Here is a 23,379-nt window from a genome sequence, read left to right on the forward strand (position 1 = left end):
CGTAGAAGCAGAAAACCTAACGTAAACGCATTGAGATGCACTCTGGCAGCACAAAAGACAGACAAACACAGCTTGAAATGCCACCGAAAGCGAGGCATGCCACTTAGCTGCGTCCCCCTTTACGCAAATTGCGAAAAGGGTGAAACGCAGCTGTGCCAAGTTGCTGCTCACTAGGTGTGTGCATGACATAAAGCTTGAAATGGAAGTCTTGAGCGCTGCTCCCAACTTCTGCTCCTAGGATGGGATTTGTCACCACTGGAAAGGGGTTTCTGCTATGCAGGAAAGCTGACTTATTGAGTTTTGCAAAGGTCTAAACTCTTTTACATACCCAGATCACACGTGTCCCATTAACTCTGACAAAGCTTTAAGAATAAAAAACTACCATGGCGAGAGGATGTAGGTGGCATAACACATCACTGCTCGTGGCCCTCTCAAGCAAGTACTTTTTACGAGTTATATTTAGCAACAACACAAAATGCTCGGCTTCACTATTAGGAATGTGCAGCTTCTATTAAAATATCGCAGACATGCTGATGGAAGGGAGTGCCTAGAGTAACACTCAGCAGCCATCTTACAGCACATTACAGCTCCATCCAATGGTATACCAAGCAAACTCTCCAGTGCCATCCAACTCTCCTTCGTAGCAGCATATATACTTGTTTTTACAATCGGATCAGCCAAGTAATCAGCATATTCATTTTCTGCTGTGCTGTCGTATAGCTTTGAGAAAAAAAATTGTCCTGAACCTTGTATTAAAGCTCGCAAATCTTATTTATGTACTCTGTGCTAGCAAATAGCCATTGCTCTGCATGAACAACCCATAATGTGAAGTTTAGTGGAACAGTAATCTTCAAAAGAAGCGAGCCAAAACCTTCAGCTATTACAGATTTTCTTTGCAGTCCCCCCCCCCCCCCCCCCCACCCCCCCCCCCCCCTCCACATCCCCATAAATGGACCAGATAGCAAAATATAATAGCTTCATAATATTATGATGACCCAAATATGAGCTCTTTTTGACATGGTAGCTTTCTAATGGTATGCAGCCACCTATTAACAACAAATAGTCAACAGTGACTAAATCAGTATTTAATTTGTTGAATTCCACTAGGTTAACGCACTTTACAACATTCTGCACGATGCACTATTTTCTGCATCAAGCTGCTGCTGGTATCACCCTTGAAGTAGTTGCAAGATATTTTTTATTTTGTCAGATTCCTACAGAAAATGCATTTATTGAAGGAAAAACTTCTTCACTTTCCGTTACTCCTATCATCACTGTTTTCAGCCTCTCAATCACCAAAATAAATTTTGAAATGGTGCAATCAAGACTACGAGAATCACTAGTGACACAACTTCGACAATTTCAATCAGCTTAGACTTACAATTCTCTAAGATATGATGTTTTCAGATATAATAATAAGCTACTGCAGATATTGTAAGAAATTACAGCTAAACAATTGCAAACAACTATCGGCCTAGTCACCAGCAGTAAAGATACCAAATAACTAAAAAACAGCCTGCAATATAATAACACTGACAACTCTTTATTACAATTTGGATGTGGATGCAGCAGCCATTCTACACAGCAGAAGAAGCCACACCCAAGGGAGTAAGTAAGACGACACATAAAACTGGCAGCACAAAAAACACAGAGATAGAGTAACAAGGAAGTGTTTTTCCATCTACTTCCTTGCCACTTTGTCTGTGTTGTTTGCACAGCCAGTTTGCTCCAAAGCACCCCTTGTTCTGTCTACTACCGCACAGAAGTACAATACGATGTAAAACTAGCGTGTTGGACCAGGTTGCTAAAAAGAGTACACATGCAAGCCTGTAGGAAGGTATTTCCCAAGCTGCCAAAACCAGCAAAAAGGTTTCACAACAGTGTTAGGCTTCATAATAAAATAGGACACAAATATGATATAGGACAAAGTGCAAAAGTACTCGCTTTAGTCTATACATACCACTGGTCTTGCTGCTGCAGTGTAGAAGCCTTCTCTAGGTGATGCCTATGGAAGCATTGCAAAAAAGTAGCACATGTAAAAACAACAAGGAAACATAAGATGTGCTAAATGAAATAAGACTAGGTTTTATTCATTTGCACAGGAACATAAAAGTCAAGCATGTATGTTACCTGTTCTTCAAATGCCTAATTGCTTCCAGCGCACTTCAAAGAAACTGTCTGAAACAAAAAATACAGAAACAAAGGCACAATAACAAGCTTCTATATAAACAAGTAAACAAACAATATTAATGGTGAAAGAAAATCTGCAACCACAATTTAGTTAAAACCAAAATACAAAAGGAAAAGCATCAAAAGGAATTAAAAGGCAGGTTATAACTGAATGTCATAAATTCATGCATAGAGCAAACAAACTAAGAACAATAAAGAACAAATGTAGCAAAAACTGAAACAAGCAAGCATGCAACACTAAAATTGAAAACCATAATTTCTGACAATACACAAGGTTTTGTGCTACCTAATACCAGCTGCTCCTTATACATTATCTAAGCAAAAACTTGGTGATTATCTGTGCATCCTATAATTTAAAAAACCCGATGGCCTAGTTTCATCTTGCAGCCCATGTGTAGTAGGGTCAGCAGCATGGCTAGGCAGTGATGGCTGTTTTAGCAATTGTGAGTGTTTGCTACATCCAAGAAATAAGCTGCTAATAATTAGTAACATGCTGTCTGTAAGTGCTGCTAATACTTTTGAGCACAAGCAATGTAGCACGTAGCCTAAGCAGGGTAAAATGCACTGACACAATACTGGCAGCAGCTCAAACACTTAAAACAGAATAAGAAAAAGAGAGGGAGTAAAATTAGTTTACCACCCAAAAGAGCTAACCAACTTTGGCAGGCCACGATGATAATGGAAGTTTGGTGATCATGCTCAGCACAGTAAATATGCACCACAACATGGTACATCACTCAATAAATGCAAGCGCAACATAAAAGACCAAAATTTGCAATGCCAGACATAAAAACCACCATCTGGTCACACAAAAGCTGTTGTTTTTCATCTTCAATTAATTTCACAGTGATGAACAATTGCACAGCTTTTGGCTCAAGAAAAATTTACCTCATTATTTTCTGACAAAATGAACACAATATTAAAGATGCACTTTAAGAAGAATCTGAACTCGTCTTTTACCGCAGGAACTCGATTTACACGTTCCGAGCATTCTTAGAAACCTCGAATTATTGTCCTGTGCGGCCGATTTCCCTAATTTAAATCGAATTAAATGTCCCTGCTCCCGCCTTTTTTTTAAACTCAACTCTGAAGGTGGGAGAAGTCAACCAACACGTGGAGTGCCTTTCAGAAAGTCGCACGACGGCTTGCTGCTCTGTTATCAGCGGAGTGATATGTAAATCAAAGAGTCCACACGTATTCCTATTTTGCATGGGCCTAATTTGCGGCTATGTTGTCTGCAACTGAAACTATTTATTTACAGAAACCTAAAGAACAAAATACTAAAAGCGAAAGCGAAGCCACCACGGGACTAGCTGAAAGGCACTCCACGCATTCCTTGACTCCTCCTACCTTCAGCGTTGAGTTCAAAAAAAGGCTGGAGCAGGGACATTTCATCCGATTTAAATTCGGAAAATCGGCCGCGCAGGACAATAATTTGAAGTTTTTAAGAATTCTCGGAACGTGTAGGTCGAGTTCCCGCGGTAAAAAGACGAGTTCAGATTCCTCTTTAGAGTACCTTTAATACATTAATTTTTTGAGGATCTTTCGCTTTCATTTCTGTAACCAGCTTCTCATGTAAGAAGCTCAGCTACATATATAGTAACACAAGGAGACATGCTCATAAACAGTATTACACAATGTAGCTATGTCAGCAGCATCAGCCCACCTGATAGAAAGACATTAACTCCATCTTGTGAATAAGCCACACCACCAACTGAAGGTTCTACACTGCAAAGGCTTGGCTTAGTCGCATGTGTTGTCACCAGCCATTTACCCGGTAATGCAGTTCATTATCCAGCAATAAATGCAGCTGCAATTCCTTTTCAGAGTACTGCAAACAAGCACAGTAACTTTTTCCTTCTTCAGAAAAAAAGGTAATTTCAAAGTGCTGTGCTTAAAAAAATTTATTGAGCCGTAAATATAAACCTCTTGGTATATATAAATAGGATATTATAATGTAGCCAAAGTTATTCTCTGCTGAAGAATTTAAAGAAAAAAGAACAAGATAGTGATAGCATATCATTAAAAAAAGCTCTTAAATTGGCAAAATTCTGGTGACCGACACCAAAACTTGAAAATAAATGTCAATTTATGAAGCCAAAAATTGGGAGCTAAAAAATTCCACCATATACACATCCTGTAGCTTAATATGTCAGAAAAAGTTATGGGAAGTCGCAAAACTCTTAGTTCAAGACTTCGTTATTTGCAAGAAAAGAGTTAGCCACTGTGAATACTATGACATCCAATGAAGAAGACCCTGAAGGCTATAATAAGCACATTTACATTTCATAGGCATTGCAAAAAACGCTACTTCTATGTTCAACTGTGTGCTTTTCACTTCACAGGTTGCGATTTCGATGCTTCTCCATGACATGAGGCTTGAGGCTTTTCATGAATCAAATGAGGTTGACTGTCTTGAAAATTGATGCCAAGAAGCTGCTGAATGGTTGTAGCCTCCATGCCAAGCACTATCACTTTTATCAAAGAAGTCAGAGATTTATACACTGGAATCGCAAGACAAGTGCCAGTTTTTTAGCACGTTCAGTGAAGAATAAAGATGCTTTGCTCAATATGATTGAACCACTAAGTTTTTACATGAAGAGGTTAAAAAAAAAGCACTCTTGAAGAAGATAAGAAAACTGATTCTGATACTGGAGCATCATTTCCCAGTCATACACAGGATGCCATTGTGCGTCGACATTAGGTCAGAAGCACGTTTAATAGGCTTTTTCTCACAATCAAATTAAATTGTTAGGCTTGAATAGGTGCAATTAGAGTTAACAACAGTGTATCAGTGTAAAAAGGTGCACTGACACATTGTGACAAGAGGCACTTGGAAGTGCTTAGACACAAAATGTACAGAGAAATGCAACAAAGCAAAAGCTTCAAAAGAATGGATATCTTATTACCATATGGCCCAATACACACAAACGTCAGGCCCTGTCTCTACGCTCGATATTACTTCCTCTGGTGATAAGGCATCATTGCATGGTAACATTAGTTTTCGATGAAACATAGCAAACACGCTATAGTAGTTGAATCCAAGGTTATAATTTGTAATTATGATTCCAATTAGCAACATGAACTTGTAGCCTTCACACTAAGGAAAATATAACCTCTGCAGTGTCATCTAACACATACAATGCACATCTGCTAGTGATGAGCACTTAATGTTGCAGGATAATGTTGACCCATGCAAAATGCACAAGGTCACAAAGACAGTTCCGAAGCTCAGTACTATTTTCTTCTTTTCAGACGTTTCCGAATACAACTATGATACCTTTATGAAATTCATAAACTTCAAAGAAGCTCTTTACTATTCCCTCCATGTTTGGGCACGTTGAATATGTGGATTTTTTGTTTTTATTCTGCAGACCTTTCACTTTCTTTGATAGCTCTTTGTAGCATGTTCACTTGCAAAACAATAAAAAGAAAACGCTGCAGCTTAAGCGACAACCAAAGTGAATTTCACTTATTGCTGTATAGTGTAGGGTTAGCTCCATAGGCCACTATTTGACATTTCTCCAGAGGTTAGCTCGCAACCTAATCCAGGCACTGCGTGGACTAGCATCTTGGTCTTGCATGCCACCAGTTGACACCCTGAGGATTTTTTTACTTGCTGCATTTGTCACCAATATGGAGGTATATTGCAATATTTTTTTTTTCCTTCGAAAACAATTTACTATTTTCATGCACACCTTATTTCAAAGAAAAATACTTTGCGGAAACACTTCTCTCAAGCGATTTGTCCTCGGTGCCAAGTGATAGCATGACACCACAAATGAGGTCATTAAATACTCAGGGAAATACAAACACTGAATTTTAAGAAGCTTTCTGAAGAAAAAATGAGCCGAATAAAGCTTGCAACAAATTTGCTGAAAATGATCTAGAGGTACTGAATGAACGCCTATGTTCTTTAAAAAACAAATAAGCATGACGCATAAAATTGCCTTTATTACTCCTTCAAGCGTTGAATTATGCAAAAAAGCATGGCTTACTGTTGCTGAATTGGAAACTGTCGTTGAAGGTGGCGGTGGTGGATAGTAGACCATACCGTAGTACGGGGGGCATGCCTGTGGATTCAAATGATAGAAAGTGATGAACAGAAGGCAAGCACCTGAAGCACTTTTAGAATCCAGGCAGAGAAAATTACCATTGCAAGGTCATCTTGAAAATACTTTTGCTGTGCAAAAAAAGAAAAAGAAAATTAAAGATAGAGTTAATAAATAGGTAACATTTAAGAAAAACAACAAGCATAGGACAAAGAACGGTCAACTACAACAGCATGCACAAACTTGGAGAGGAAAATTTTGCTACAAAGCATAACTACATACAGATTATTCATTATTGGTTTAACATTTTTTAAATATTGGGGATTTAAAAATAGGTGCCACTTGTCGAGTCGTAAATCAAGCAGAAATTGGGCCTTTCTTGAAACTTTCCATAATTTTTTTTTCACTTCTTTTACAATGACAATAATTACTCATGTGGTTACCACCGTTTTATTGTCAGACATAAAAAATACTTCAATTTCACAATAGCTCTAAAAATCCAGGTTACACCAATTATAGACCTGTCAGGCCTCTGCACGGACTATACATGTCAAAAACTTCCTTTCAATTTCACAGCCACCACTTAACATGCAGAGCAGCCTTGGAGCAATGTAGGAGCCCAATGTAGGAGCCAATGAGGGGTAGTACTTGATTCAGTGATATCAGTGATAAAGGGTGTTCTGTCAACCCGCTTTTTTACAAGCACTGTTCACTCTCACTATTCACGTAAGTGAAGGCTTGCCGTGAGTAACTAGTACTACAAGGAAATTAATGGAGGGTGACAAAGATTCAATTGCTTGCAATCAAATTTGGAACATGGGTGGAATGTGTTAAGGTTAGTTACTATAGTTTTCATATCATACTTCATTTTAGCTGCTTGCAGCACCAATGTGCACTTTGGAAAAGGGCACTGGGTTTGACCCAAAAACTGCAGACTTTCTTGGGAGGCACATATAGAAAAAAAATGTTAGGTGTTACTCGAACACGAAAGACTTTATACGCTGTTGATAAACAAAGGGAACAACAATAAAATTTTCAGCACGAAGTCAGTGATTAAATGCATTAGCTGTCTTCATCCTGCTATGCGCACTACTAGTTAAACACTGAAGTTCAGCAAAAAATGCGAACCTGCAGCTTTCTAAATTAGTAACATTTCTTGTTCCAAAAATTAATTACTATTACCTGGCCTCATCACTGAACCTGGAAGCTTAGTTGTATATGCCATGAGTGAGTAATTTAAAAGATAAATAACGTTAAAGGTTGACACTCAACAGATGAATGACATGACAAAAATAAATGCTTTTTCAAGGAAAATAAACTAGATACTATATTTAGTCCTGAGGCAGTAATTGGAATGCTGCAGTTTTGGCTGCAGTAATTGAAGCCAACTCCTCATCTATTTCAACGCCAGTCAGGCGGGGCCACATTGACAAACCGAGGCCTTTCCTATGGTGACGTACCACAGGAAATGGGCAGACAAATTTTTATCTTTTTTTGTAAGGCCATGCATTGTAGAGGAGCATTAGCCAGCCATGCCAGCACACTGTTACATAGCCACCACTACCATTATTTAGCACCACACTGTCAAGTACGCAAACAAAAGTCCAAGGGGGCCCCCTTGTAGAGCGAGTGAACATTACTGCCGTTGAAAATATAGAGGAAGCACTGTTAGAGCTAAAGGGCAGCGAGAATATAATGCCTTTTGCATCCACAGCACAACCGACCAAAAGCGCCCATCAGCATACAATAAAAACAAGTAAGTGATTTCACAAGCTAATTTATGCTCTCAGTGAATTTGCTTCAGGTCTGCAGATCTCACTCTGCCTTAGGACACCTGAAAGGTGATAGGCTCTTTTCGGATGCTCTTGTGTGTTCTAAAACTCTAGGTTATTGTAACTACAGCAGTTCACTCTGCAGCATCAAGCAGAGACTGAGAGATAGTGCTCCCTGTGCCTTTTTTTACTTCCTATAGAGCACTGCACCTTTTTTGTCATACCAACTGAACAACATCACTACATTTGTACACACTTGTGCAGCCGCCATGGTGGCTACAGTTCTCACTGGTATACAGCTACTTTTAAGCGTGAGGCAACTTTGAGACATGTTACTCAATCTAGCCACATTACTGCTTATATAAGGGTTATTCCACGCGAAACGTCCCAGACCGCAAAAGCGAGCACCGCAGATTCTCTTGGAAGGAATTGGGCTAGTTGGTGATTAGGTGAATAAAGTTGCAATTAAGTATATTTCTCTGAAAAATTTTTGCTCACGTGAGCACTCTGAAGTTTTCACGAAGAAGCAAAAGTTGGTTGGAGTTAAAAATTTTTGAACCAAACATGAAACAGGATACAATAACAAATCTTATTTTCTAATATTTCACTTGTGTTGGTCTTTAATCTGACTTTGTTAATGAAGCCATGCATCAATTTTCTGCACTTTTTGGTTCAATAAAAAAAAAGCAAGAAATGTCACGTTTTAAGATATTTTTTAGATAAACATCGTTAACATTTCAGCCTCAATAATTTTTTCCTGCTTTCATCTGCTGCAGTAGCTTATGCAAAAAATAAATTTAAAATTCATAAACCAAGTACCCGTTAAGAAGACCTCTCCCAAAATTCGCAAAAAGTTACTTTTTCCTGATATTCAGACCTAAATTAAGGATCAAGGACGTCCAGATAAAAATATGTGAGATGGCTCACACCAACTTCATTGCTTCCAATCTAGGAATTTTAATTCAAGCAAATTTAGTTTGACGCCAGGAAACAATTTTAGAATTCTGCCACCTGCCTTCTCTGTAGATGCTGCCGAACTGTGTCTTCACTGCAGAACACATACTATCGTGCTCAATATGAAGTACACTACATAAGATATGATAGGAGCTCAGTTCCTGAAGCAGTGCAAGCACAATGGTGCTAGAAATCGTTGGAGTTAGCTGCCGATGCAAACAACAAAGTACACTGAAGGTTTGTGTAAGTCAGGTGCTTTTTGACATCCGGCGTTGATTTACCATAAAGCGGAAACCTCAGTTGGTGACCACTGGACGTGTTGTAAGCTATATTGAGCACAACAGTACGTGCTGCCGCCTATTTTTATGGCACTAATATGCACTGTGGCTTTTGTCAAGCGATAATGCGTTGTCACGTCTTGTGCGTTCGTCTTGTGCGTTGAAGTTCCGTTGATGTGAGCAAACACTTTTTTTTTTTCAAGAAAAACACTTAATTGAAACTCCATTCACATAATTGCTGACTAGCTCAATTTTTTTCAAAAGAATCAGCGGTGGTCGCTTTTGCAGTTTGGGACGTTTCGCATGGAATTAGCCTTAAGAGAGGTTTCACACGCTGGTGTGTCTCCTGACGCACTCTAGAGGCAAGTTAGGAAATTAATACTGTAGGTCTTTCATGTACTAGTTTTTGGCAATGAGATAACAAAAAAAGACACTGGAATTAAATTTCTTGGTAAAAGCTTTTGGTTTCATTACAATATATTGCTACTCCTAAATAGACTGGCTTTGGTCTAGGAACAAATCACGCCATACAAATATGTACTTCTTAGTTGCATACATAAATTGTGTGCCTTTGCTTTCTTTTCCATCCAAGTATAGCTGCCACGCAGCATATGCTAAGTACTGCAGCTACTGGCTGCCAAACAGTTGCAATGGTGTCGTGGAACGTTTGGTGAAATTGGTCTATTAAATGATATCAACAAGACAAAGTTCTGTAACAGCTGTAGACCATGCCTTTAAGCCTTTCATTCGTTCAACATCATTTATTCTCAGGCCAAATGGGACAACCATCTGTGTAAAAGTGTCACAGTGGAAAACGCATATTCACAAAAAAGGGGGTCATCCACTGAACTTCTCCAATGCACGAAGAAATAACTGACCAAAGAAAACTTATGCACAATGCACAATTCAATCAGTGCCATGGTGCGAGATAATCTTTTCATGTGGTGAAGACATTGGTAATGCATGCTTTATATGTGCTTCCAAAAAAGAAACAACAAAAAACAGTGAGAACAATGTAAAGTTGGCCTGCATTGATTGATTCACGTCAAAGTGAATGAGGCTTTCATATGGAAGCCAAAACGTCTTTTCACCTTATTTACAACTACCTTAGGTCAGAGTTCCTGTTTTCTTTTTGACATGAACTTATTACCCAACCAGACGAGATGACGTCAAACCTTAGATTTCGTATAGACAGATTACCGCACTCTAGCAACGAAGAAGCTACGTTCACTGAAAAATGAAAGATTTTATAAGCTAGAAAAGGCCAGATAATGAAACAGGTGTTGCCATCCCCAGCCAATTAAAAGCGGTGTGTCAACACAGCTTTTTGGGGCACTGATTCCCAGAGGCCAGGTTACACAGCCATTCATTTTAAAACAGTGATCACAGAGTCCTTTTGGTGTAATCACAAGTTTGAATGAAGTAGTGGGAAAAAGTTTTAAATGCAGTTTTGCCAGCAATAAATGCGTCTTTTGCTGCCAGACAAGTATTAACATACCCAGAAAAATCCACAAAGTATATTTTTGTCAAGAACAAAAATTGGATGTAGCTGTCTTCAGTGCCCCTTTTTAAAAAGGGATTGTTCACTTTAACAGCATACCACTCGTGAAAATGCAGGAAAGGGACTTGAGTGAAGAAAGCTGGCACAAAGTTTCAGACAAGCATGTCACAGCAGAACAACAAGAGAGCAAGACCAACAGCAGACAGGACGTGGGAGGAGGACGAGACAAGCAGCAAGCAGGGGCGATATATAGAGCTGCATCGATGACGGCAGGGTCACCCCTCCCGTCAGCTTGCAGTAAAATGGAGACAGACAAACAGAAAGAAAAGGCAAAAGCATGAAGGAGAGGGGGAGGCACAGCCCTCCCTCTGCCTCACACAGAAAGGAACTGCATACTCTCCCACCACTAGTGAGAGTCTGTTCCGTCTTTTTCAGTGCGAAGACAGGCGTGAGGTGGGGAGAAAGAGGGGCATGCAGGGGGGAGTTCTGCTAGCGTGCACAATTTTGTGTTTTCTTGTGCGCTGGCAACTAGTACGGCAGCTAAACGCGAGAACTGGACAAGTGCCAGGGGAGGAAATGCCGGCAGAACGTGTGGCCGGCAAACAACCAGCAAGCTGAGAGGAGCGACGTGCGCATGGAGAGATGCAAAAGAGCTGCAACGGCCAGTGGAGGGAGACAACGAAGAGAAGGGAACTGCACCTTGGTTGCAGCCTGCCCTGGTGTGGGCTTGCCACTGCCGTAGAGGTAGTACTTTGCATAGCTGCCCTGGGTGGCGAGGGGACAGGAGAGAAAGAAAGAGGGGAACACGTGGCACATGCCTCAGCTATGCCTCCAAGGTGAGACACTTTGCCGCAGTGTTGGCCTACTCTTTTTTTTACAAAGATTTCAACAGACGATATGTCTAAATCATACAGCCAAACAGCACATACAGCGATATTCCTAAACACAGCTAGCCATACCTGTACGCCAGAGAAGAGAGTGTGCTGTTATAGGAAACTTACTACAGCTGTAATGAATATGAACAAGTGATGGAGTCCACAGTTAATGTGACTGGTCTGGCCTAGTTAATGTGAGTTGACAGTCAGCCCTTTTTCACCATTAAAAAGCTCCCCAACATTGCTGAGCATCTGTATATGGCCAGCCAAAACCGAGTTGAGGCAGACAGCAGCATTAAATCATGTGTGTTATTTAAGGTGGCATTGAAACCAAACGTTTTACTTCTTTCCTATGAAAGCAATAAACATAACTCCACATATGAGTATACAGTGCACAAAAAACTTTGTCCATTTTCTTTCATAGTAGGATACAACTTAAAAAAACAGCAGTTGTTAACACTGGGCCACGGTCCACGGCATACTGTATTACTCCGCTAGCCAGTCACAAAAGTAAACGAAATCATCATTTTAATGTTTGACTTTATTAAACAAGCCAGGTAAGAAAATTCTAGAGCTTATAACAGTTTTTCCGTGATTAGCTTAATGTTTAGGTGACAAGAGAAGTTGTAACAACGGCCTACGTTTTTGTCATGGAGGAATTCTATGCATGGTCCTAAATGTCGGCGGAGCTTTACTGCAGACTTGAGTTGTATCCAACTATAGGCTTTACGCTCATTGCACAGTTTTCAATTAATACAAACTTTTAAAGTTATGTTACCGATATTGAAAGCTTTCTTTGCAAACTCTTGTCACTAAAGATACTGACACTTCTTAAAAACAGGAGTTATATTAAAAGAGTGTAGACACCTCATTTTGGTGGCATGTTTTCTTCTTTGCAATGATGTGCATTACTATGCATGGATTATCATGTGGCATTCGCCTACAATTGCTAAATAATGTAAAATGGAATTTTTCTCTCATGCTGTTTATGTTTCAGTTTCAACAACCTTGTGACATCAAAGGCTCGTGAGGGATGAAAAAACCGTAATATAATCACTGCCTCTTCACTTTATTGTCATTCCAGCTCTTGAAGCAGGCTGTCTTTAGCATTGTAGTGAATTAAAGCAACAAAGCAGCGATTCCACCGCAGTTTTTTCATGGCTCGTGTGACCTATATGGACCTTTGATGTCACAGCCATTGTTCGGCTGTTGAAACCATAACAAAACAGCATGAAAGATATATTTGATATTAAATTATTTAGCGGTCGTTGGTGAATACCACGTGATAAGCCATCTAGACTAATACTACAAATAAGAACACACACTCAAATATTAGGTGCCTATACTCCTCTAAGGAAAGCGTCAAATGTACCTTGTTACATATTCAGTTTCTTACTCCATGCAAAATGGTTCAAGAAAGCCAATGAGAATAAGTGGGTCATACTAACTCAGCAAACTCATTCAGTAATAATTGCAATTAATCCCAAATGTTCTCATTTAAATATTAAAATTAAACTAAAATAAAAACAGTTGATTGAAAACTACTTCAACATTGCAAACACATTATCTCATACAAAGAACTGCACACAAACAGGAAATATGTATGCAAAATATTATAAAACTTTCCATTTTGTTCAAAGAAGACAACAAAGAAGTCTAAAACTGCATGCAGTCAAGAAAGAACTTGTGCATCCAGAGATCACACTTATATCCTTTTAAACATGCATATCAACAATTTTTCAGTAAGTAAATTAATATAATGCACATACACACACACATACTCATCAAAAATGCTCCTAACAATAGCTGTGTTTTAGCTAAAAGCTTTGCTTTCAAGGAAAGAGCAGGGGCTAGTTGGTGCTTCTTAGTGGAGATATCGCACTAAGTAATACAGAAAACACATATACAGAACGGGAACAGATGAAGCGCATTGCTTTATAATTCAAACTTGCTATTGCTATTAAAATATCAAAGTATGAAGAAACCTCTATAAAGGTGGCTGCTACACGAAGTTTGGTAAAGCTTGCTATAATTCACAAAAAAAAAATGAAAATCTAGTGACTGCTGGAAGCAAAATATTGGTTTGTGCTTTCAATGTAGTATTAAAAATCGCCTGAGACTTCCAGATTTCGAAATATGGAAGCAAATCTATAAATAATTTTCCAAACTGTAAAGCCAACATCTTAAATTACACAGTGATGAATTTGTTAAACAGCCACAAGAATTAAAAAAAAAAGTCTAATTTTTAAAAAACAACATAAGAGAGAATTCAACTTGAAATGCCAATTTTCTCATTCTTAAATATTCTTATAGTTCATAAAACCTAATGATCGTTTTTCTTACTCAGTGACACATCTGTGGAAATAAAACTTGATATTATGAACTTTTCTGGTTTTTGGAAATTCTGTAAAAAACATGGCCTCAATGAAAAGTTTGGTTACCAACAGAAAACTTTTTATAATTTGCCTAATTAGAAGTAAGGTCCAAATCAGCGGCTGTGAAATACCTCTCCATTTTCACATATTTGGATAAGAACACCTCCAAAAAAGCTTCCTGCTAATGAAGCACTAAAAACACTGCAACCTATATGAGACAGCAACTTATTTTCCATTCTATGCCCAAGACAATCACTCAATCCATGCAAATTTGTCTCAAGAGCCACTAAGAAACTCAAGCACACAGAATACTCATAATGAATGAAGCATCAGAGAAGGGGGACAGAAATTGGTATTTTCAGTTCCCTTCCTCTAGCAACATTTTGCTCACTGTGCACATGGTACAAGGTGATCGACAAAGCAAGAAGACGCATGCACCTCCCTTCTTAAAGTATGTTCTTGAAGAATTACAAGAGTGGGTGCCCGATTATACCTGCTGCAACTGTGGATACCGCAGCCGTGGATCTTCCCACGTAGTCGTGTGCTCTCTGTGGTTTATGAAGTAGCTAAGACCGAAAAGAAACCAGACGGAAAATCAGTGTCAGTCATGTTACATAGTACAAGTAAGCACAGCTTAGTTCGCAAAAAAATTTTTCTCTCTCTTGATCGCCCTACAAAGGCTTAGCGTAGTTTATTTCAAATCGAATTAAACAAGATGGTCGAGTACTATTATCTCTCTCAACAAATGCATACGTGAAGACTGCATGTGACAATTTTACATTCAGGCAGAATCTGGCGACTAAACAGCCCGACACGGCCGCGCGTAAACGTAACCTCTGATCAAGCCTGCCGAAGCGCACACTAATCGACAGCTGACAACGCACGCTCTGCGCAACCTTTATACCTAGAACTGGCGGGCCGAAAGGACTCAAGCACTGTTTCGTTTCGAAGCCACCGGTGCTAATGGCGACCGTGTGGTTCAAACAGGGCTACGTTGATAAACAAAGGGTCTGAGTGGAAGCGTCGCCAGATCATAGCACTCTGGTTACGCTTGAAAGCAGACCACGGCACGCATCGGATCGATAGCGCCGTAAGACTGCCGACCTATGTAGCGCGCGTCTAGGCCTAAAACAACGCGAATGAACCAGATCGACTAGTGAACCGACTTGGTTGTGGCGACAGACCCGTAACCGACACTTAACGGATTGCCCACTCACTTGCGGCCCGTTCTTGGGTCGAAACGGCATTCCCAGCCGGACGGCAGGGTCTCCGCCGGCTCCGGGTGAACGGCAGCCATTTCCGCGTGGGTTGCTTTCGTTTTGCGCTTGTTGCTGTTTCCGTCCGCAGCTTGCCCCGCGCGCTTTGCGCCCCTGCGTTTCACCCTGGCGCCGTCTGGCGGGACGCTGAGGCATCTTCTGGAGCAGAATCTTGGCGTTCAGTGGAAAAGCACACTTACAGGCAGCTTTGTGAAAGAATAAATTTTAGCAAGCTTCCACCAGTGAATACTGCCGAAAGCCTGTCAAAAATTCATGTTCTGAAGATCGCAGAGAGTGATAGCTTTTACTGGAAGAGAGCGCTGCTTGATAACAATATAGGAAGCAGAAGCGTGCACAGTTTCATATTACGCGCGAAGTTTAACCGGCCACTAATAAATAATAAATAAACAAGTACGAGTGCTCGAGGTATCGTGATAATTCTATTAAACTGTTACGCGCGTAATATACATAAACGTATGAGCACAGAAACGTATTAGCGTCTTGGAAGAGGCAAAGCTGCACACGACAAATAGCTCTGCCCTTATATATAGCATACAGTGGCCCAGCTTGCTCCGTATTCAAATCTCGCAAGATTAGTTTGCAGACACCGCAAGATTAGTTTGCAGACCCCTTTCTGATTAAGAAGTCACAAGAAGTTGCCGATTTTGTGCAGACCAACGATCGGATGGATTTAGCCTTTTCCATTGATATACAAGACTTGTTTTATTCTGTTCCACATGCTGAGCTGTTAGCTTCGGTCAGAGAAAGCATTGAAGGCTCGGGAGCTGTGGCCTTCCAGAACTCAGCTGGAATTTCGGTAGATAATTTATTAAGATTACTAGAATACTACTTGCAGGTAACTTTTATCTCTCATGTCAACCAGTTTTTTCTGCAGCGTAAAGGTATCTGTATAGGCTCGTGTGTAGCTCCGATTTTATGTGACATATTTTTATCTTCAATTGACCGCCTTCTTGCACAGACTTTTCAAGGGGGCCAGTTTTTAAAGTTTTTAGATATGTTGATGACTTCTTAATTATTTTAAGACCAGGGAACTCTACATCCCTTGACCATATTGTTTCATTGGTTTTAAATACTTTTAATCGACTTGGGAACGGTTTAGTTTTTACCCATGAACTACCTGAAAGTCAGGCGTTGCGTTTTTTAGACCTCAAGCTTATGTTCTGCCGAGACCATATTTGCTGGATGTACTCCCCCCGAGCCAACAAAGAGCTCCTCAGCTACGACTCGGCTCATTCCAAGGTGGTTAAACGAGGTATTGCGTCGCTTTGCCTGGAGTCTGCGCTTCAAAAATCTTGCCCTCATAAAATGCAACAGAGTGTCAATGATCAGGTTGAGCGACTTCTATCTGCAGGCTTCCCTGGCCCGGTCATTTCAGCTCTTGCTGAAACCCTCCTGCAGAAGCACAAAGGAGCCCAAAAAAGGTCTGAGCCCCCTTCTTCGACGCCGGTGGTGGTCCCTTACGTACACCAACTCACGCACAACCTAAAAAACGTGGCTGGCAGGCACCGTGTGCCTTTGGTGTTCTCAGCACCCAATAAGCTATCTAAGCTATGCCCCCGCATCATGGGTTGTGCCGGCAGGGGCTGCAACAAAAAACATGGGATCGCCTACACCAAATGTGCAATAGGAGGGGTGTACTGCATTCCCCTCTCATGTGGGGCTTCATACGTTGGCCAAACTGGCCGCTGTATTAATGGCCGGCTACGGGAGCATGCCAAAAACATAGAAAACAAAGACACTAGTGCTAATATCGTGCGTCACATTGCTTCGTGCTCGTGTAGGGCAAGGTTGGAGAAAACCACGGTTCTAGGCAAGAGCGGCAATGATAAGGCTAGGCTGGTTCTAGAGGCTTATTATATCCGAAAGCTGTCCGATCGTTGTGCCAGTGACACGTCTGTACACGTTTATTCATCGGAATGTGCCTTTTTAGATTCTTTTTTTGATTAACTTGTGCGCATGTCTGATGTGCGGTTTGTGTGCCTTTTCCACGCGCATGCTCGACAATTCTGTTCCTATATAACTTCTGTACCTCAGCATGAATAAACAGTTGGTAGTAGTGCTCGTGAACCTGTTTTTTGTGTTCCCTTGCTCTGTCCGTCGTCCGGTTTTTTGCGCTTCCAAGTTTACAACTGAAATCTACGCGGACCGTGTTTTGTTTTTTTCGCAAGCAGACCTGCACCACTTATATACAATTAAACAGCAGTAGACAAACCTATCCCTGTTTCCTACTATGAAAATTAATAGAAAGAGGAGATGCAGAGAGCGGGGACGGCACATTGAAAAAGCGAAGAAAACGGCGAAATTAGCTTGCTTTGCCGTATGATGACACTGTCACTGTGCCTTTCTAAGTGACCATTTGCTTCTGGTTCTTCAGGCTCTCTACATATACATGTCGGCGGATTATTTTGTGCGTTTCTTCAAGCACGTGCGTAAATGGATACGGTGCATGACAATGCGCACAGTCAGTACAGCGGAAAAGCGCTTTGGTCATTATGAAACAGTTCATATTAGTCTATTAAAACATAATTTTTCAATTGAGAACAGTACGTCCCATGGACGTCTATAAAAAAACCAAAGTGATGTAATATATCTGAAGCTACATACCGGACGTGTATAAGAGAGATTTTTAGCCGATAATAAAACCTCTTTTGCTGGCGTCTAGACAACATTTCATTTAGACCTTTTATGTACAGTGCGTCTATGTACTGTGCTACTGTGCCCATATACAAGAACACCTATCACTTTCTAGTTTATTTTTTTGTGTTCAGGCAGGAATCAGGCTTTCAAGCTTCAGAATGTCACATTTAAGCTTGATTGATTCGACTGCACAAAGAATAATAAGTATAGACGCATATATACCTTTGATAAGCTTGTTGATCAGCAGTTCTATCCCTGGAGGACGCCATTTTTGGCGCGGTATATAAGGATGATCGAATTGGTTTCTTCGTAGAATGAATTGGGTGTAGGGTTTTGTATTGCTTGATGCTTCGTGATAAGTATATAACAGGTATCTTACTGGTACTCACCAATGGGGCATAAACGTGGAGGTTAACGAAAAGGGTTAAACTTAAGTTAAGGACAGCGCAGCGAGCTATATATGGAAAGAAAAGTGATAAGTGCAACGTTAAGAGACAGGAAGAGGGCGGAGTGGGTCAGGAATCGAACAGGGTTAATGACATCCTAGTCGAAATAACGGGGAAGAAAGGCAGGCATTAATGCCCGATGGTTGTTACGGATAACGGAATGGATTAATCCAAGAGAAGGCAAGCGAGCAGGGGGAAGCAGAATGTTAGGTGGGCGGACGAGATTAAGAGGTTTGCGGGGATTAGGTGGCCGCGGCTCGCACAAGACGAGGTGAACTGAAAATGGGCTAATTACTGGGCTAAAGAGCGCGGACCACAGAAACAGAAGTCCTGGTCAATTCTGCTCCTGTTGTCCGTTTTTTTTTAAAGCGTAGTTACCCCATTTCCAAGATGAACCACCTAGCTTAACTGGAAAGATATCGGAGAGGCCTTTGTCCTGCAGTGGGCGTAGTCAGGCTGATGATGGTAAGTAATGAGTCGCAGCCGGGGAGTCTACAGCGACATTAGAAAAACGTCACGGGTGTCCCAGCTAAAAGTAACCAAGATTTTTGAAAAGATGGAGTGTCCGATGCGAGTGAACCCATTTGAGTGCTTTTGAGAACTTCATGGCCTAGTCAGCAGCATTTTTTTTTCGTTCTGGAAACTTAATTATATGATAAAGACTAATTATCCAACTTTTTAAATATTGATGTCACGAATAAAGTGTCAGTGCGGAAATTGAAAGTCGCCTTGAAATGTTTGAATGTGCCGTAGGATGGAATGTTTGAAGGTACCTTTACGTAACTTTTCTTACCGGCCCTAAAAAAAAAGTCCACAAAATACAAACGCTACCACGTGGTGCTACTTGAGCGTCCCAAGACGCGTCTATTGGAACAAAATCCGCTTATCTCCGGAGCGCTATCCCCACTGGGACTTTGCGTGTACACTGGCTAAGAGATGTGCTGCAGCAGCTATTTCTCAAGACGATCGATAACTGCTAATATAATACTTAATTCCTGAAGGCAATATTTAAAAAATAGAACTAATTATTCATAATTCATTAATTAACGTTGGAGGAAGAAAAAATGCTGAAGTCTAAGCCACGCGACTCTCAACAGCACTCACTTGGTTTCACTCGGCAAGAATATTCTGTCTATTTTAAAACCTTTGTGACCTTTAGTTGGGACCCCGGTATATACTACCATATGCCAATAACACTTTCTTCTGTACCTTTCACGCGCCAAGGAGGACATACGACGTTCCAAGAAACGTATCGCTGCATCGAGGCACCCTACGCGCCGCGCTTGTCTTTTCAACATCAGCTAGTTTACAGGGCTACAAAGAGGATTTCCCGATTAAAACTGATCATGCAGCTAAACAGAATGCAGCGTCATACGCGAGTGAAACCAAGTGAGTGCTGTTGAGGGTCGTCGTTGTTGTTGTCGTTGCCGTCGTTGTCGTCGTCGTCATTGCTGTTGTTGTTGTTGGGTTTTATGGCACATAGGCAACTAAGGCCATCATGCGCCGAGCTCAAGGTATAAGAAAATTTCCTGCAGCGTTTTATAGAAATGTGAAAAATCATCGGTAAAGCAGTGTCTAAAAAGTTAGTACTACCTAGTGATGACAAAGGAAAAATATTGTAATAAATGGATACTAATAAAAGCTTTCAAGCGGGTCGGTTAACCTCAGTAGCCATCGTTAGCTGGGCAAGGATCTCGAGGCTCCCAACCAAAAATATAAACCTCAGCCTTCTGAGGAGTGAGAAAGTGGCTGAGGTGTATCAAAAATGAAGCGAAGCAGTGGGTAAAAATTTTAGAGGTAGTCAAGAAAATCGGCCTCTCTAGGAAACTAAAAACACAAGACGTGTCAACAGTTGCATCTTCACCCAAGTGCAAAATTGGATGTAAATGAATCTGTTCATTATCAAACTCAGTAAAATACTTTTTCCATAGTTTTTCAAGTTTCGTGCATGAGTATAAAATGTGACTAGCTGTTATTTAATCTCCACATTTTTCACAAACAGGTTTGTCTTCTTTTGCCAATAGAAGGGTGTGTGAGGCGTGTGTGGCCTATACGGAGACGACATAAAATAACTTCAATGAAATGCTCCTGGCGCAAACATGACTTTCATTCACCTAAAACAGGCTTTATAGCAGCGCGCAAGTCTGCTCTCTTGTTGCCTTTAATTACAACATGGCTCGGTACCCAGCAGAGTTTTATGTTTTGTCCTTGAGGTATGGCTGTTGTTATGTTGTATATGACGTCACCAAGCAGCGGATTGATTGCATTTCTAGAATGAGGAGCTGTAAGTATGCTTAGCGAGTCTGTGTAAATAATGCTGTTTGTATAGGTTCTCTTTTAACACTTTTTTTTTCTACGGTCACGCAGGCTGCGCAACATTCGTCAGTGAAGATGTATGCCCACTGTGGAAGCCGCACTAATTTCCTCCCCTACGACTGCTCTTCCAACGTAAACATTTGTTTTCGAACCATCAATATAAAAGTCCGCGAAGCCCCCGTATTTTTCCTCGAGTGCAAGGAATTCCTGTATGACATGTTCTTGTGAAGTTTCTTTTCGCGGAATTGTGTAAGAGTGAGATCGCATATTGCAGGGAAATTGTACCATGAAAGTAGTGGACATCGTCTTTGTGCAACGCCAGGTAATGTGTCCAGTACGTCGATATCCTGGCACATATCTTCAAATCGCAAGAGAAGCGGCCTGGTAGCTTGCGGTTTGTTGTTGAATGTTTTTCTGGAAGGACACTTTTTACAACTGCATAGAAAATGCGTTTTGGTAGAGAACTTATTTTAAGGGTATATGCACAAGTGAGAGCGGTTCTTCAAACTTCAAGAGGAGGTTCATTTGTTTCTACATAGAGGCTGACTATGGGGGATGTTCTGTATGCTCCGCACGAGAGGCGTAGGCCCGAGTTATGCTCTGGATCCAATTTATTTAAGGTATGACAGTCTTTCTGAACCGTACACAGTGCCTCCATAATCTAAAGATGACCGTACCAAAGAGCGATGAATGTGAAGGAGACATGCTCTATCAGACCACCAATGCTTTCTTGAGAGCACTTTGAGTATGTTCAGAGATTGTGAGGCTTTCTTTTTCAGCGTGTTTATGTGTGGTAGGAATGTGAGTTTTAAAGCGAAAGCTTTACTACTCCCTTCCGTTTGTTCTGCGTGTGTTTCGTATCATGTGACTACCATGACGTCACTGCACTCCAGCTGCGCCGTGCTGCCGTCGTCGCCGCATTCGTGTTGCAGCGCTTGAGTCATAGCCTTGCAATCGCTACGGACTCTTCGGTTAGTATATAAAAAAGAAAACATAATAATAAATAATAAAACAGGAAAAGAAAATTGGGGTCCTGGTGGGAATCGAACTCGGGCCGCCTGCGTGCGAGAGATGTCACAAGATGACGCAATGTTGTTGTTGTTGAAAACTTTTATTGTCCAACAGAGAAAGACCACACCGCCTGGGCCGCTCTGTCTCACCCCCCTTTACAGGGGAGAGGACTTAGGAGCGGCCCAGCCGCACGGGATGGTCGCATTCGATGCTGGCCGGGTTGGTTTCGCCGGCGGCCTCTTCTGCCAGTTGGACGGCGGTGATTTGGAGCTCAGGGTCCGAGCTCCGCAACAAGGTTTCCCAGGCTTCCCTACTGCTAATGTTTTGCGCCCTGCCTGGGGAGTAAGCGCACTCCCAAATTATATGGTCGAGGGTTCCTCTCGCCCCACACTTTTTACATTTATCGTCCTCGCAGTCCGATCGGATATGTTTGTTTAGTACTGGGTTTGGGTATACTCCAGTCTGCAGGCGTCTCCACGCCGTCGCCTGACTCCTATTTAACGCCGTGTTTGGTGGGGGAAAACACCTCCGGCATTGCTTGTAGTGTTCTGTAATCTCTTGATACGAGATTAATCGCCCTTCTCTATCATGTTCGGCCTGAGCCGACCCATCCTGTACAGCACGGAGGTAGAGATCTCGAGCTGCACTGTGGGCCGCCTCGTTACCGCTGACAGATTCGTGACGCAAAATTTAGATTGATGGCATCACACCTGAGCTGAGTCACAATCGCTGCCACGTGCAGACAGGAGAAATGATAGACATAGAAGCGCGGCGGCAAAACCGCGTCCGCCGAAGCGAGGGCGCTGGTTTGAGCAACAGATGTGGATCATTCCACGCCAAACGCTCCAGACGGTGCGCTCGACAATCTCCAATTCGTTCAAAAAAATTCACGGAAACTTATCCTAGTGTGGGTAATCAAAGCCTAAAGTATTTTTGCCGAAAAAAAATTATTCTAGAGATGAGCGCAGTTTGAATATTTAGAAAAGGCGAGAAACCGGGCACTGCTCAATAATTAAAAAAAATGAAATTTTTAGAAAACACTTCACAATTTTTTTTCATTGACATTTGCACAGATTCTGGCTTTAAATATAGTTCGGAGCTTGCAGTTTTATACGGCCTAAATATTTTTAAATATCGAAAGAAAATAAGAAAATGTTCCTTTTTCGTCGTTTTTTATTTTAAATATCACGTAACCTGCTTCGGAAATTCGGAAATGGCCTTTTTACTTTTTTAGATGTCTAGTACATATAACCGATGTTATAGGTTCATATATGAAAAAATAACCTATATGAACATAACTATGTACAACCTTTGTCCGTAAAGTTCCGAGACTGAGTCCATTAAGAATATGCGTTTAACATTGAAATCCTTTGTGCAGCACCCCTTCAAAGCAGTCTCCCTTGCAGTCTATACACAGCTTCCAACGCTTCTTGAGGTCTTGGAAACAGTTGGAAAACGCTTGTTTTGGCAGGGCTGTCAGCTCCTTTGTCGTGGCGTCTTGAGTGGCCTCCACGCTCCCCATCCAGCGACCCTTTATTAGGGCTCTCTTCACACGAGGAAAGAGGAAAAAACCGCATGGGGAGAGGTCAGGCGAGTACGGCGGATGAGGAAGTACAGTAATGCTGTGCTTTGCGAGAAATTTTGTCATGCTGAGAGAAGTGTGCGTTATCGTGGAGAAGGCTCCATTGCCCGAAT

At 41.2% G+C, this 23,379-nt stretch overlaps 1 protein-coding gene across 1 annotated transcript in view; it reads right to left on the bottom strand.

Annotated features, from left to right (window-relative positions):
- The window catches only part of LOC144114656 (uncharacterized), a 62,642-nt gene extending 47,270 nt beyond the window's left edge, over positions 1 to 15,372 (bottom strand). The window contains exons 1-6 of the mRNA XM_077648536.1: positions 15,215 to 15,372; positions 14,491 to 14,563; positions 11,447 to 11,512; positions 6,344 to 6,373; positions 6,189 to 6,263; positions 1,961 to 2,005 (exon numbers count right to left, since the gene is read on the bottom strand). Of these exons, the coding sequence (XP_077504662.1) occupies positions 1,961 to 2,005; positions 6,189 to 6,263; positions 6,344 to 6,373; positions 11,447 to 11,512; positions 14,491 to 14,563; positions 15,215 to 15,294 (369 nt within the window). The 5' untranslated portion in view covers positions 15,295 to 15,372. The remainder of the gene's footprint in view (positions 1 to 1,960; positions 2,006 to 6,188; positions 6,264 to 6,343; positions 6,374 to 11,446; positions 11,513 to 14,490; positions 14,564 to 15,214) is intronic.
- Positions 15,373 to 23,379: the final 8,007 nt, after the last annotated feature.

The sequence above is a fragment of the Amblyomma americanum genome, chromosome 1 (genome assembly GCF_052857255.1).
Source record: "Amblyomma americanum isolate KBUSLIRL-KWMA chromosome 1, ASM5285725v1, whole genome shotgun sequence".
Lineage (NCBI taxonomy): Eukaryota > Metazoa > Arthropoda > Arachnida > Ixodida > Ixodidae > Amblyomma > Amblyomma americanum.